The sequence below is a fragment of the Perca flavescens genome, chromosome 14 (genome assembly GCF_004354835.1).
Source record: "Perca flavescens isolate YP-PL-M2 chromosome 14, PFLA_1.0, whole genome shotgun sequence".
Taxonomy (NCBI): Eukaryota; Metazoa; Chordata; class Actinopteri; order Perciformes; family Percidae; genus Perca; species Perca flavescens.
Window position 1 is genome coordinate 28,411,631 of NC_041344.1, and position 15,716 is coordinate 28,427,346.

At 42.3% G+C, this 15,716-nt stretch overlaps 1 protein-coding gene across 1 annotated transcript; it reads left to right on the forward strand.

Annotated features, from left to right (window-relative positions):
- The first annotated feature begins 504 nt into the window (after nt 1–504).
- Nucleotides 505–5,040, forward strand: tbxta (T-box transcription factor Ta). The gene is made up of 8 exons (XM_028597949.1): nt 505–689; nt 1,276–1,540; nt 1,919–2,053; nt 2,180–2,241; nt 2,326–2,387; nt 2,737–2,907; nt 3,475–3,598; nt 4,397–5,040. The coding sequence occupies exons 1-8, from the start codon at nt 505–507 to the stop codon at nt 4,656–4,658; spliced, it is 1,266 nt and encodes a 421-aa protein (XP_028453750.1). The 3' UTR covers nt 4,659–5,040.
- Nucleotides 5,041–15,716: the final 10,676 nt, after the last annotated feature.

Genomic DNA, 15,716 nt, shown 5'->3' on the forward strand with positions numbered 1-15,716 from the left:
GGCGTCAAATGCAACACACTTGATTTGTAAGTATCAAAAAATAGAAATCACCAAACTTCACTCCAGCAGCATGTCCTACAGCGAAGTTCTTTAAAGATCTAGGACATCTGTAAAAAGTACATTTTTTTGAGGGAGTTTGGTTGGGAGAGGAAATCATTTGAAATTGAAAAGGTTTTATTGTTAATTTATTCATCTAAAGTTGTGTTATATTGTGGAGAGAGGTTCAGACTGGGGGCGGGGAGGCGTTTGGAGACGTCGAACCAGGTCAAAGAGGCGAGATGTGTGCGCACAAACCACGCCCCCGCATCCCCATGAGGTCCCTGGGGGCCGTTAAATGATGAGGCCTTCAGGGTTTTAGAAAGCAGTCCTAATCACTCGGGCCTTCTCTCTCTCTCTGCCAGCGGCTGTCTCTGAGTCAGTGAGCCACCCCCCCACCCCCGTCCCCCAACCCGTTTGCACCAGACCTCTTGGATTTTTAGATCGATCTACAAACTGCTCGGAAATATGACTTCCTCCAACAGTGACCAGCGCCTGGAGCATCTGCTCAGCGCCGTGGAGAGCGAGTTCCAGAAGGGCAGCGAGAAGGGAGACGCGTCCGAGAGGGATATTAAACTGACGCTGGATGATGCAGACTTATGGAACAAGTTCAAAGAGTTAACCAACGAGATGATTGTCACCAAAACTGGAAGGTAGGTCCCGATGCAGCAGCAGCAGCAGCAGGCTGTGGAGAAGCCGTGGCGGCGATGGTTGTCCTTTTTGCGCACAGGCCGGGCACATTTTACGCACGGGGGTTTTCAGTGTGATGAGTTTAAACGACTTCATAAAAATGTTTTTAATTGTGATAGCCGTAAAGCGGGTTTTTATTTTGATATCTTGCAGGCTCGCACATAATACAATTTATAATAATAAACTACTATTACTTTATTACTATTGTTTCTATATCACTTTTCCTAACAAGGTTACAAAGTGCTTTCCAGAAAAAAACTATAACCAAGAACAACACAACCAGCATGAAGTAAAATACAAATAAATAAACTATAAATACACAAGTGCTCTGTCTGCTCGCGAGGCCTGAGCGGCCTTTTAGGTTAATATATATATATATATATATATATATATATATATATATATATAAAATAGGTCACCTAACGAAACTTGGTTCTGTGTTTGAGCTCGAATACAACGACGTGTTTTAGAAAAAACTTGAATGACAGAATGCTCTCGCAGACGCCCTTAAACAAATCCTCACCGATTCCGCGCTTGTTGTTTCCGCAGGAGGATGTTCCCGGTGCTCCGAGCCAGCGTCAGCGGCCTGGACCCCAACGCCATGTACTCGGTGCTGCTGGATTTCGTGGCGGCGGACAACAACCGGTGGAAATACGTGAACGGGGAGTGGGTCCCCGGTGGCAAACCGGAGCCCCAGAGCCCCAGCTGCGTCTACATCCACCCGGACTCCCCCAACTTCGGAGCGCACTGGATGAAAGCGCCCGTCTCCTTCAGCAAAGTCAAACTCTCCAATAAACTCAACGGGGGCGGACAGGTGAGGAGACTGTTAGATGGGAAGAATATCAGGAATTAGGGTGATATGAAAAGCGTTTCTGACACTTAAAAAAAAAGAAAAGAAAAGATATATCCATTTAAAGAGGCTATTCAATGTAAAATTACGCTTTCAACTTTACCATTGGAATATGAAATATCCTTCCACTTCCTTTAGGAACTGTTGGATTTCTTTTTCCCTTTATTTTGAAACATGGCCAAATAAGGTGGCTCAGGAGAAAGTATCAGGAGAAAAACAATTTATGGATTTATGTCTCTTTCCTGTTGGACCTCCACTTGAATCTGAGAAAAGTACTATATACTGACTGGGTGAAATAGTCCTGCAGTTTGTTATAATGTTGGGATTCCCCCCTCCCCATAGATCATGCTGAATTCTCTGCACAAATACGAGCCGAGGATACACATCGTGAAGGTTGGAGGCATCCAGAAGATGATCAGCAGCCAGTCGTTCCCCGAAACACAGTTCATCGCAGTCACCGCCTACCAGAACGAAGAGGTCAGTGTTGTGCGCACGGGGCATATACTGTATATGCTCTACATGAAACATATCAACGCTCCCAGGTGAGGGTCTGGAGGTGATATTGATTGGATAACGCTAACATCTGCCACGTCCTCTCTATAGATTACTGCTCTGAAGATCAAGCACAATCCCTTCGCCAAAGCCTTCTTGGACGCCAAAGAAAGGTAGAGGCCTGAAGCTCGAATGTCTCCACAAATAGCCGAGTTACTGGCAGCATGGCATCTAACGTTGTTGTTTTTGATTGGCAGGAGCGACCACAAAGACATGCCCGATCACAGTGCGGACGGCCAGCAGTCTGGCTACTCTCAGCGTGAGTTTCATTCCTCATTTTCTTTCTACGTTTCTGAAGTGGCATGGTGGCAAAATCCCAATCCGAATCCGAATCCGAAAAGGGTTTATTGCCACAGTAGGTTACACCTACGAGGGATTGGCCTTGGTGGTTGCTGCGTACATACACACGCAGACATATTAGACATAAATAAGAAATAAGCAATACATCATGAGCATAAGAGAAAGGAGGCGGAATGGGTTGAGTGCAGGATGCAAAAGATATACAGCTAGTGCAATTGTAGATTGTACACTTTATATAAAAGTTTTTTTCTTCATACGGAGAACTGTGCTGTGTTATAAGACTTATTTTGGTTTGTTAAATTCCACAGTTGGAGGTTGGTTCCTCCCAGGCCAGAGTCCCATCTGTCCCAGCAGCAGCCCTCCTCAGTTCAGCGGCTCGGCGGGCCACTCGGGCTCCTACTGCGAGCGCTACTCCAGCCTGAGGAGCCACAGAGCGGCCCCGTACCCCAGCCACTACCCCCACCGCACCTCCAGCACAAGTAAGACCTTTTCTAGCCTCAAAAAACACATCCATGTATCAAAATCTAGCGGAGGGGTGTAAATCACGGGTTGTATCGCGATACGATATTATATTGATTCTTTGGACGACAACACGATATTTACTGATATCTCTATCTAAGTCTGTCATGATAGGATTTTGGTTCAATTCAGGGGCCCGCAGCCGATATGAGGCGATATACATATGCCCATTTAACACAGTTACATTTAAAGCAACCCCCCCACAAAAACACCTAAAATACGTTTAGACATCTTTATTACTGAGATCTTCCAACACATTTAAATGAAAAACAAACTATTCTTTTTAATAAAAAGAATAAATATAAAGTGGGAATCTAAAATAGAAGGGGAATATTACAGATGATATGTATCGATATTTTCACCCTGTATCGATCATATTGGATAGTGGAGGACTATATATCGATATATCGATCCAGATCGATGCATCGTTCCGCCCCTAGTATCACGCGAGGAGTCAAAAACGAACGGGGAGAATTTGCATTAATTTGTGGTCTGTACCTCATTTTTTATTTTATTTTTTATTCCAGACAACTACATGGACAACAGTTCAGGGTCTCTGCCCACTCATGACAGCTGGTCTGCTCTTCAGATCCCCAACTCCACAGGAATGGGCACTCTGTCCCACACCACCAACTCCACATCTAACTCCGGGTGAGCTTCCCAACCACATACAGTTGAAACCAGTGCTATGAAAGCAGTGGCTGCACAAAGCCTTGCTCTACGATTGAGTTGAGGTTGAATTACATCAGCATGAGATGTTGCATCTCTTGTGTTTATTAGTTAATGTGTCAGTGATGGTGGCCAAAGTGTCCCCGTGGCAGTGGTGGAATGTAACTAAGTAGACTTAAACAAGTACTGTACTTAAGTACAAATTTTAAGGCACTTTACTTGAGTCTTTTCTTTTCCTGCCACTTTCTACCCCTACTCCGCTACATTTCAGACAGAAATATTGTCCTTTTCACTCCACTACATTCATCTGTTACAGCTTTAGTTACTAGTTACTTTACACATTAAGATGTTTGCACACAAAAAATGTTTTATTATAAATCAAACGACCCAACTATATAGCTGTTTGGATCCTTTCCACTTTCTAAAATGTGAGGAGTTTTCTGCATTGAGTCCTTTTACTTTTAATACTTTAAGTATATTTTTCTGATCATACTTTTAAATAAGTAACAATTTCACGGACACATTATTACCGGGGGATCTGGGGGATTTTTTTGTTTTATTATAGGGGTTAAATAATTGTTCTCCTGTATTGTTCATAACTTTCTGCATATTCAAAACATAACACGTGTTTCAGGTTGCTTTTTAGGAATCACGTACAGTACATCTAAACAACAAATGGGTCCGAGAATGGGACAATAATAATATAAATAAATAATATCAATAAATAAAATATAATAATAATAATAATAATAACCCTCTGTTTTTTCCTCTGGTCCACAGTCAGTACCCCAGCCTGTGGTCAGTCACCGGCAACACCCTGACCCCTTCAGGCTCGGCCTCCGGCTCCATACCCGGAGGCTTGACCTCCCAGTTCCTGAGGGGCTCCTCCTACACGGGACTGACCTCCTCGCTGCCCGTCTCCTCGCCCTCCTCCATGTACGACCCCAGCCTGGGCGAGGTCGGCGTCGGCGACGGGGCCCAGTTCGAGAGCTCCATCGCCAGGCTGACCGCGTCCTGGGCTCCGGTGGCTCAGAGCTACTGAGCTCAAACTGCGACTCTCCGGAGGCTTTAGGAGCAGGACTAAAGACATACAAAGAAATGTATGAAATGTATGTGTGCTGGAGGTGCGGGGAAGAAGATGAGATGTCACAAGACCTGCAAGGATCTCCTCTGGCTCCTGTTCGCTTAGATCACTTGTTCCAGAGCCTCTAATTTATCAAAGGTGTAAAGTTAAGCGGTAGTCACACTGAACAGAACAGTTGATGTGCAAAGACAATCCATATCCTTCCATGTTGGACACTTTCCCACGTAGAATGTTAAGCCTTAGAATAGCTGCATGGTCACAACTCAACGCCTCTGCTCTTCGAATTTCCCAACATGCTTATTACACATTTAAAACATGTTATTACACCACCAAACTCAACTGAGCAATCTTTTCTTTTTAGTCTTAAATATATAAGATGGAAAAAAAAAAAAAAAAAAAAAAGTGGTTCTGCTAACATAAATGTGTATATGTGTGTAAATAGACTAAATTAATGTCCAGTGTTTTCCATATAAATGTGCCTTTTCTGATAATGCAATAAATGTTCCAAGATCGGACTGAGAGACACAAGTGCCTTCTGCGTCCCGGCAGGGTTCTGTCAAGACCCCCCCCCCTCCCCCCTCCCTCCCACCCACCCCATGCACAAACAAGTGTACATAACTATCTATTTGTATTTGAACTCGCTGTGAGTTTTATTTATGTCATTTAATAATAAATTAAAATTGTTTGTTTTCTCAAAAAAAAAACATGGGCTGCATTTTGTCTGTTTGTCTGTCGCTCAGTACCTTTTCAGATGAGTTGAACTCCAGGAACGTATTGACTCACTATTTTATAATAAGTTTACGCAGAGCTTTTCAAACGCAGAGAGAAAAATAAAAATAAAGCGCCATGTACATTAACACCGAGGCCCTATAATCTGTGAGGTCAAAGGGCAAACAAAGGGCCACTGCGGTTTAATCAACAAGAAAGACGGTAACAACATCTCGTGCGTTCTCATTTCGAACCGCACGGGTTTAGAGTGGAGGTGTAACTCTCACGTCGCCCTCGGGCATCAAACCTCAATCATCAAACGTTTGGCCCCACATTATGAGCTTTCTTTAAATAACGGCGTCCGCACGGCCACGCTAAGTGAACGTGGCTTCTCTGACATGTAATTGAAATAACAAGGTGATGGAGAAAAGTCCAGTTCAAGAAATCTTTCGGGGTTGCTTTTCCATCACCGGCACCCTTTTGTTACAATCTGCGTTGTGGTGCGACATACGGCTAACACATTCGGATCTTCATGCGAGGAAAGTCAAAAGGTACTGAATACGGACCCAAAATGCTAACACCTGGGACCGAAGAGAGTAAACTAAGTGTGCGCATTTAGCACAGCTTGTTACTCCAAAGTCAGGTTCGCGTTATTGGCAGGAACACAGTGGACGCAAATCAAACCCAGTTCAGTTTACCGACCTTTTTATTTGCACGCCGTGACTTTAAACGCCTTGTTAGGGTGGCAGGAGCTCGGTCAGTAGGGAGTTAAGTTGGGAACCACAGGGTTGCTGGTTCAAGACCCCGTACGGACCAAAGTATGGTGGTGGACCGGTAGCTGTAGAGGTGCCAGTTCACCTCCCAGGCACTGCCAAGGTGCTCTTGAGCAAGGCACCGTACCCCCAACTGCTTGGGGTGCCTTTACATGGGCAGCTGCCCTCACTCTGACATCTCTCCATTAGTGCGTGTATAGGTACTGAGCATGTGTGTGTCATTCAGGCCTGTGTGTAATAACAACAGAGAGAAAAACACTGTAATTTCCCCTTGCGAGATTAATAAAGTATACATTATTATTATTATTAATAAAGTAACGCACACCAAGGCTTGTAGCATTGTAGTGCTGATCACTGGGGGTTGACTTGAAAATAAGAAAAAAGTGTCACACACTCTGGCTCCATATGCATATCTCTATTCATTCTGACGCCGTTTTCGGCCCTCAGGCCTTCTGCAGAGTGTGCAACATTGAATGCCAAATATTATATTCACAAGCAGAAATGTTCTAATTCATCTCTTAATTTTGTACCTTTTCTCATAGAATTTAAATCTCTAATGAAGTCACTTAGATCGTTGAATAACAACAAAAGTATTAAAATTGTGGAAACTGTAGAGCTTTTGTCCCCTAAAACCTCTGACTAATTGTAAATTTATGTTTTCATGTACTTTTTATTTGTATTCTATGTAATGATTATCATTTGTTTTGCTTTGTATGTTTTATTTATTTTGATCATCATAAGCCTGTACACTTGATGTTCATGTGCTATTACTGTTCATCTGATTCTATGTATAGTGCATCTTTTCAATAAAAAAAAAGAGTGTGCAACACTTTTTTCTTATTTTCAAACACCTTGTTATCATGTGATTATTCATTCTACATATTATTATGAAGAGAGCTGAAACGTGTGTTTAATGAAGTTAAATGAAGAAAGGATCTTTCAAGGAAAAATTCACAAGGTTTTAAAATGACTCAAAAAGTAATAGACTTTAGCTTATAGTGCCAAGTGGTTATTTAACTTTTGAGCACCACTGACTTGAGGCCACAGTTTACACAACTTTGAATGTATTTAATTTGCTAAAAATGTATACAGACACATCTCTAGTATTCCATTCTAGTCAAAAAGTACCATAACATCAGGCTGAAGGCTGGACGGAGTGAGCAGCCAGATTACCGGGCGTTCCTGGAGAGTAGAGGTGAAAAAAAAAAATATATATAGATTGAAAATCATATATATTACATATATGTGGGTGGATATGTGGGTGGATTTGTGTAAAAATGTGTGTGTTTGTGTCAAAAATGTGGAGTAAAAGAATACTGATACCAGTAGGAAATGTATCCTGTTTGAAGTATGAAATTACACAGTATGCTGATATATGTATTGCTTCTTGATGGAAATAATAAAAATAATTAGAAAAAAGAAGAAAAAAAATGAAAATCATATATATTAGGAGTTTTTTGGCAACCTTTTTAAAATTGATTAATTTCCCTAGATTCAATATTTTTTATTTTTTTACCAATGATTGACCTAAATATTTTCTGTTCATACAGTACCGCCGACAGCAACTTCATCATATACGTTTCCAGCAAAACAGACGGAAAGCAGAAAATTCAGAGAGCATCATCAGATATGGAATCACAGCAGGCTGGTCAGCACACACAAGACAGCTATGAGGATAACAGGGAGGAAAGAGTACAAGTACAAGCCCATACAGAGCCTGTACGAGCAAGCAGTGGGGAAACAAGCGGGACAAAATGACTGCAGACCCTCAACACCCTCTCTCTCTCCTGAATATGAACTTCTGCCATCAGGGAGAAGATTCCAGGTGCCGAGATGTTACCCAAACAGCCTCAAGTTATCGTTTATCCCAAGCTCTATCAAGCAGCTGAACTCCAATACTAAATCTTAGCACAACAGAGCAAGTGCAATACATACACTTTCATTCTAACAGTCACTTTTTAAGTTGGTTTAAGTTTAATGTCTGTATAGTCAGATGTGTCCTTCATGTCCTAAGATGTCTTATGTATAGCTTACGTTGTTCTCAGGTGGATTTTATGTTGATTTGATGTAATTTAGAGTAGTTACTCTGTGACATGTTTGTGTTGTGAAGTAACATATTGTAGCACTATGACCAAGACCAATTTCTCCTCGGGAACAATAAAGTGTATTCTTTCAATTTTATTCTATTCTATTCTAAGCAAAAGCACACATACACATATAAAAGCTACATAAAAGTTTCATTTTTAAAAACGGTCATACATATTTATATTTGGAATTACAGAGCATATAAAAACACATCAAATAAAATAAAAATCATAAAATGCAGCACCAAGCTCCATTAACAAGAGTTGAAAACAAAAAGGCAAAAAAAATCTAAAATATACAGCAAAAGTATTTTATGGTTGCTTCAGCTCATACCTGAGGCCAGCGGCTTGGCCGTGCACTCATGATGTCAGTGGTGTGATGTGTGTGTGTGTGTGTGTGTGTGTGTGTGTGTGTGTGTGTGTGTGTGTGTGTCAGGCCCACAGAGGTTCGGCCCCTGAGCAGTGATGGAGTGGTCCTCACCCAGGTGCAAATGAAGGCTGGAGGGTCACGGGGGCCTCGGGCAAATAGTAATGAAGCAGCAATGTGACCTGCAGCTGGTGGGGCCGATCACGGCCGTGCAAAGGTCCCCTCATTAAACGCTGACATTTCAGAAAAGCTCCCTTTCACTGCCTCTGTAAATGTAGCAATTTATCTCCGTTAGCTTAAGCAAAATACAGTAGTTGTCTTTGTTTAAACTGTCAAATGAGATGTGGACTTCTGTGATACCCTTCCTTTGAGGATTAAGGATATTTATTCAGATGAGCAAATTAACATTGAGAGTATTCATTTCTACTTGGAAGAAGGCAGTGGTCCTTTTTAGCAGTGGTCTCTTACTTGCGTTATAATGACTTGTACACAAAACATTACTGAGGTAAAAGTACAGAACAAAAGTACAAAAGTACTCATTAAGCAGTAAGTGTTGTATTATTATTTTATCATACATTTGTATTATCAATACAGGTGCATTGATGTTCAAGCCGCATTTTAATCTTGTCGTGGGTTGCGGTTGAGGTCAATACTACCTACGTGGGTAGTTCATGTATAAAATAGTATCGTAATTCCATCATATTGAACCACATATTGTCACGAAAATGTATAGTATGAGGTACTCACCCATAGTCAGCGTATTACCTACAGTAATACTTTGGCGACGACAGTTCATTTCCAGGATGATCGCCGGAACATCCGGCGGTGACGTGTGTTGCCGTTGTATTACTCCGATCTCTTCGGGAAACAACAACAAACTTCGAGCTAGCAAGTTTTGAAGATAATTTGGACGGTGCAACAAGGCAGGCCTGCTTGGTTCTTTCGGGGAATGGTTGTAAAGATTTACAAAGAATATGTTTACGCAATTTACTCTCTAAATGGGACAGTTTGGGACCGATTGGTGGGATTGCTGTGGACGAAGTACACACGGCGATACACTGGTAAAAGTAGATGAGGTTTAACCATGTATCCAGCTAATTTATATAGCTCACCTTACTGTATTGTGTGATCAGTTAACTTCATTTAGTCTTGTATGTGGCGTGTTCTTTTGCGGGGTGCAAATGTTCCACCAAAAAAACTTCCTTCCCGGGACTATTTTGCAGAGCCACCGTCGCTGTGTCCGGAGCTTAGCGCTGCTCCAAGAGAACTGTGATTGGTTTAAAGAAATGCAAACAACCCATCCTGGACTGTATGTGTGATGTAGCCACAGCACTGTGGAGATAGTTCTGGCAATGCGAGACTATATTGCGTTTAAATTAAGCTTATCATTTGTTCATTAGTTCCTTCCAGAGACTATTTTGCAGAGCCACCGCAGATTGTGCCCCTCCTATCCTGGAATGTATGTGTGATGTAGCCAGACCTTACTCCACAGCGCTGTGGAAATAGGTCTGGCAATGTGAAACGAAGTGAACAGCTAACGTTGTCACATACTCCAGCTGTAGTAGTTTTTTGTACTTAAATTCAAAATCTCAATAATAAACACAGTTGAAACATAACTGTCGCCAAAATGCAACCTAGGGTCTTTATGTGAATGTACCCGAAATCAAACTTTCGTTTAAAAGCATAATTAAGACGGAAATGCCACTTTTAAGATTGACCGTATTTTCGTTTTCGGTCAAATGGCTCTTTGAATGGGAGTGCTAGGGGCACTACTGTGATTGCATCAAAATCACTATTTTTAAAAGTTTAATAAAAAGAAAGGTTTTGAACAACTCACTTTAGCACTTGTTTTTTCCGCTCGCCGCCATCTTGCGAGTCAAAACGTGTCCGTGTACACAACCAATGTTCTCAATGCTCGAGTTCATGTGTAGAGCCCCTGGTGATACTTTGAGCAAAGTTCCATGTTGTGTCGAGCCTTCTTAGTGTTTTAAAAATAACGATTTTGATGTGATCATCATAGTAGCACTCCCATTTGACCCGAAAATGAAAATAAGGTCAATCTTTATGTCTTTTATATCTTTTAACTTTATGTAACAGTTGTTGGGCTTGATGCAAAGCATTTGCCATGATATCACTGACCCCATTACATGTATTTTCATACATTTACACATATGTACAGTATGCATATGTATCATCTTGAGTTTCTGCACACCAATCCAACTGATTTGTATTTAACATGTCTTTCTATGCATATCTCATATGTATTCAATCCTCTCATATTTGTAATATTTGATTCACTGGACCAATGAACACCTGACATTATTTTGGTATTAGCCAGTATTTGTAAATCACGCCGGGCTATCACTAGTATGTAACACTGCTGTGTCTACAAGCTCTACCAGATATAGTACAGTGACTATAGCTTTTTTTATTATAGCTATTATTCATAGGGTTGGATATGGAAAGTGGAATGACTTCAGGAACCAAAAAAAGCCAAAAAGAGTCACTGAGACCTTCCAGTGTGTGTGTGTGTGTGTGTGTGTGTGTGTGTGTGTGTGTGTGTGTGTGTGTGCGTGTGTGTGTCTGTGTGAGAGTACCTGTTTATGAGCAGTTGTCCAGACTTAGTGGGGAGGATGTTTGCTGATGGTCTTTGCTCAGTCTGGAGCGATAAACAGGTCCTGCTGGGCCCAGAGCCATCTCTGCTCTCTCACTTACACTTGTGTTTGTGTGTGTGTGTGTGTGTGTGTGTGTGTGTGTGTGTGTTAATCTGAGGACCCTGAGCTCACTGAAGCCTTTGTTCTTCAAGATGGCTGATCTGCTCTGTACACCCCAGACTGCAGCCTGTGTTGGCCTTCACTAATTGACAATTGGAGATGGACTTTGCACACTGGCCCTTCTCTCCACCCCTGGAAGTGTGTGTTCCAAATACGCTTTACAGAGTGTGCCCAGCACCCAGGTGTGGAGGACGGAGGACTCTAAACAGCAGATGCAGATGTTGGATTGGCTCACTCTTGCCTTATTGTGAGTGTAGTTATTAGTTTTAGCTGTAGCAGAGGGGTAATGTAGGGTAAAAGGCAGCGAAACTACATGTTCCATCTGTTTTAGTGACAGAATTGGAGTTTATTCATTACATAAATGACAAGTATCAAAGAAAGAAAAAGAAAGCAGACACTGACAGGGAGTGAAGTTAGACTTGTGATTTCATCCAATGGGGAAAATCTAAATCTGACAGATGAGGAAGATGCCAGTCTCCTGTCTCATCTTCGTCCTGGTGTCCCCTCACGTATCCCTCCCTCCACTTCCAGGAATAAGCCACCGAGCAGCCTCACGGAAGACGACAGAAGGGCGAAGCGGCCTCCGCAAACACCACGATTATGATGGTGAGTCACATTGTGCAAGGCCTTGCGGGTGATTTACGAGGGGCCGCTGCCAAAAAACAAGTTGTCAAGTCTGGAACAGCGAGTCAGCGCAGCGGCAGGGAGGTGTGTTTGCAGACCGCCCCCTCGTCCGCCCCAAAACCCCAACCCCGTCCCTCTGATGTCTGTGTGTCTTCGTTAATGAAGAAATTCTGGTACCTTGGTGAGACATTGCTCTCAGCTGAGCAGACTCTGCCTCCTCGGTGCCCTCAACCCCTGCACAGTCATACGGCTGCCCCACCCATACGCAATCCCATCAGGCCTCTGGCTTCACCTCCCTTGCAGTTAATGGAAGCTACAATGTTCCTAATCTGTGGCAGGGTTATGCAGAATCCTTGCATTTCACATATTTTCAGTACGTTGAACATAGTAGCCAACAACTGAAGGCTGACAACATGTTTGTGGTTGTTAATGTGATTATTAGATGTTGGTTGCCATAGAGGCAAATTGGATTTTGAATAGTTTCTGTACTTTGCAAATCAACTCATACTAATGTTCTGCAGTGGCCTAAAACAGAGACCCAGACTGACTAGAAATGACTGGTAATGCCAAATTTGAGACCAAAAACTAACCGAATCTATATATTTTCTTTATTATGTCCATTATTGACTGTTAGTTTGCCAGGCTAACGCAACACATTGGCTCTCTGTCTGGCTCTGTATCTTTTCCTTTTCCCTCTGGGCTTTTTTTTGACCACATAACCCGCATGGACGGAATTGATTGGCACAGTCAGAGAGAGGAATGGAGAAACTTTGTTAGAAAATTACATTTGAAAATAACCTACTCAAACACAACCTGAGCCCGAAGCGAAACTGAGCCCAAACCTGCCACTTTGTTGGGACCAGAATGTGTTCAGAACAGGTTGGAATCATCAAGTGGGACCATTTTTACAGATACCACAGTGCTTTAGAAGAATGATTCCAAACCAGGGTTACTTCTGCTGTTGCCAGGGGGTATGTGGAAAGATTGTGGAGCAGCTCAACTAATTAAAAAAAAAATAAATAGAAATGATTTTATGAAAAGAATATATCAGCTGTACCACTGTATCACCTGAACACTAGATGTTGCAGTTATGTATGAGTGCTTGAAATCTAGTTAGTTAGCAAGCAAGCACAGCCATTTAAACAGGTGGTTAGCTAAAAGTAATGCATAAATGGTAGAAAGCATAAGCAGCTGAAATGGTTAGCTGAAAGTAGTCCTACTGACTAAGCAGTTCAAATCTTTAGCTAAAAGTAATGGATAAACAGTTGAAATAGTTAGCTAAAAGTATTGCATAAGCAGCTGAAATGGTTATCTGAAAGTAGGCCTACTGACTAAGCAGTTCAAATCTTTAGCTAAAAGAAATGGATAAACAGTTCAAACATTTAGCAATCTAAATATTGACATTTCAACAGACATAAAAAAATTAACAATATCTACTTTTATATCATGAAAAGTGTTATACATTTGGAACATACGTTGGGAAGCTCTGGGGGCACCTCATAACAAAAAAAGGTTGGGAACCACTGCTTCAGATCCCTGTGACACGCACTATATGGTAATATACCGACCTAAAAATCCAACGTCAAACATGGCAAGCTGCACGTTGCAATCGGCAAATCGCAGCCTTTGCAAAAACACATATTGCCCCAATGAGACAGATGTCCGAGCAGTGTTTTTGAACTACATGAGCAATTTCACACATTAGGAAGACTTGCTAGCCAGCATAAGCTAATGTATGTTTCTTCTGGTCACCACAGGGATGGCGACAGCCTCTCACCATCCTGACAGGCCAGTCCAGTTAGCTGTGGACAGTCACACGAGCAGAAAAGACTTGTAAGCAAACTGGTCCTCACTGAAGTAACATTTAGCAGAGGTGCATGATATCCAGTGTGGTCTGAGTGAGAAAGTGTGTCTTTCACTCATTGGTAGCAGCATGCTGATTATCCCCAGTGTTCAGCCGGTGTGTCAATCACTGCATTCACACACAGTTCCATTTGAAAAGAGTAAATCACTCACACAATTAATATGTCTGAATGACGATTGCAGCAAACTTCACCTGAAATCCTTATATTTTACTTCTAGCCTCAAATTTAAAGTGAAAATACAGCATTACAGATGTTACACATTAAAGTATGTATACACGTAGACTATTGGGGAGTACTACTACTACATATGTGGAAAGGCCTTTTGTGTCTCCACAGGGAGCTGCGTGGAGTTTAACGAGTTGCCTCAAGCTCAAGTGATGTTACTTGCAGTCAGCAAAGTTTGAAAATGCAAATCAAAAAACAAATCAAAATCTGGAGGTGTAGAGTTAGAAAGAAGCGAGCCTGCCAGACCTCTGTAGTAGAGCTGAAGATCTTTGTCCAATTTCTATCATTTTACACAGGCTTGGTGCCGGGCTTGGGGTGATGTGTTTCAATTAGCGTGAAAATGGATGCTGAGGAGGTGAAACGGAGGTGCGTAATGAGAATGATGAGCCAGCGGGTTATGTGAAATGCAAAAGAGGCGACGTTCTGTTAAAGTACGACAGCAAAACGACAGGGATTTCGTCGCCGATAAGGCGTGTTGATCGAAGCTGTTCAACACCCGCCAGCGCCCAGGATCAACCTATAATCACATCGTTTCTTATACAGCATCAAAACCCGTCCCTGCAACGGTGAAACAAACGTTGACGAAGAAGTGTGTCAGCTTTTGCTGCAAAAACTTTTAATATCGTAAATGGCGAGTGGTTTGAATAATGTCGGGTTGTAAACGGGTTCAGGCTTTTAAAAAGCTGTCAATCAAAATGTACTTGTCGGGCTCTGGCCGAATTTTGTCGGGCTCGGGCCTTGTCGGGTCTAACTTTTAAGGCCCGATTACAGCTCTACTCTGTAGCCCTCTGCTCATCTCTGCTAGAGGCTAGAGGCTACATTATATCTGAAGAACATGTGGAATAAGAAACACAACATCTAACTAATCCAAGCTCATTACAACACCCAGAGACCCTTTTTGTGTGTGTGTTTGTCTGTGTGTGCGTGTGCATGTATTTTTCGCTTTAGTATGTGTGTAGATATCGCTGCCGGGCAAAAACCTTGTATCACCATATTTTGTTATTTTAATTCTTTTTCATGAATCAATGCTATTGGTCAGCATTTCCATTTCACTGTAAAGGGACTGTAACACTGCTTTACTGTCAACCTAGTCTCGCTTTTGCCAGACCTTCCTCCACAGCGCTGCGGAGGAGGGTCTGGCTATTCCACACAGCATTACCGGGATGGGAGGAAAACGTGTTCTGGTTGATTGCCATTTCTTTAAACACAATCGTCATTGGGCGGTGCTAAGCACCAGAAGGAGCTACGGTGCTTCTGCTAAACTAGCCTCGTGACACCGTCCTGATCTGGCGAGCTCCAGTTTTCCACTCGCAGATCAGTCTGGCATCTTGAGATAGAGAAAATTTGGAGCCGTTGGCCAAACGACCGGGCCAATCAGCGTTGGTTTTGAGACGGGTGTAGGGGGTGATAGACAGATGGTTTATCCAATCAGCTAACCAGTATTTTCAGCCGGCGGTAGCCCTAATTCTGTTAGCTGCTCGCTAATGCTTTTTTTCTCTTGGATCCTTCTTTGGAATATGGACCGGGAACCTGAAAGGGTGTCTTTTATTCCTAAATTCTCGTTACACAAACGGCAAATATCCTTTACCGACATGT

What these genes read in the sequence shown, in the direction of transcription:
- tbxta (XM_028597949.1), top strand. Translation starts at nt 505, where the DNA reads ATGACTTCCTCCAACAGTGACCAGCGCCTGGAGCATCTGCTCAGCGCC. An exon ending in ATTGTCACCAAAACTGGAAG is followed by an intron (nt 690 to 1,275) that starts GTAGGTCCCGAT and finishes TTGTTTCCGCAG; the next exon opens with GAGGATGTTCCCGGTGCTCC. An exon ending in GCAGTCTGGCTACTCTCAGC is followed by an intron (nt 2,388 to 2,736) that starts GTGAGTTTCATT and finishes TAAATTCCACAG; the next exon opens with TTGGAGGTTGGTTCCTCCCA.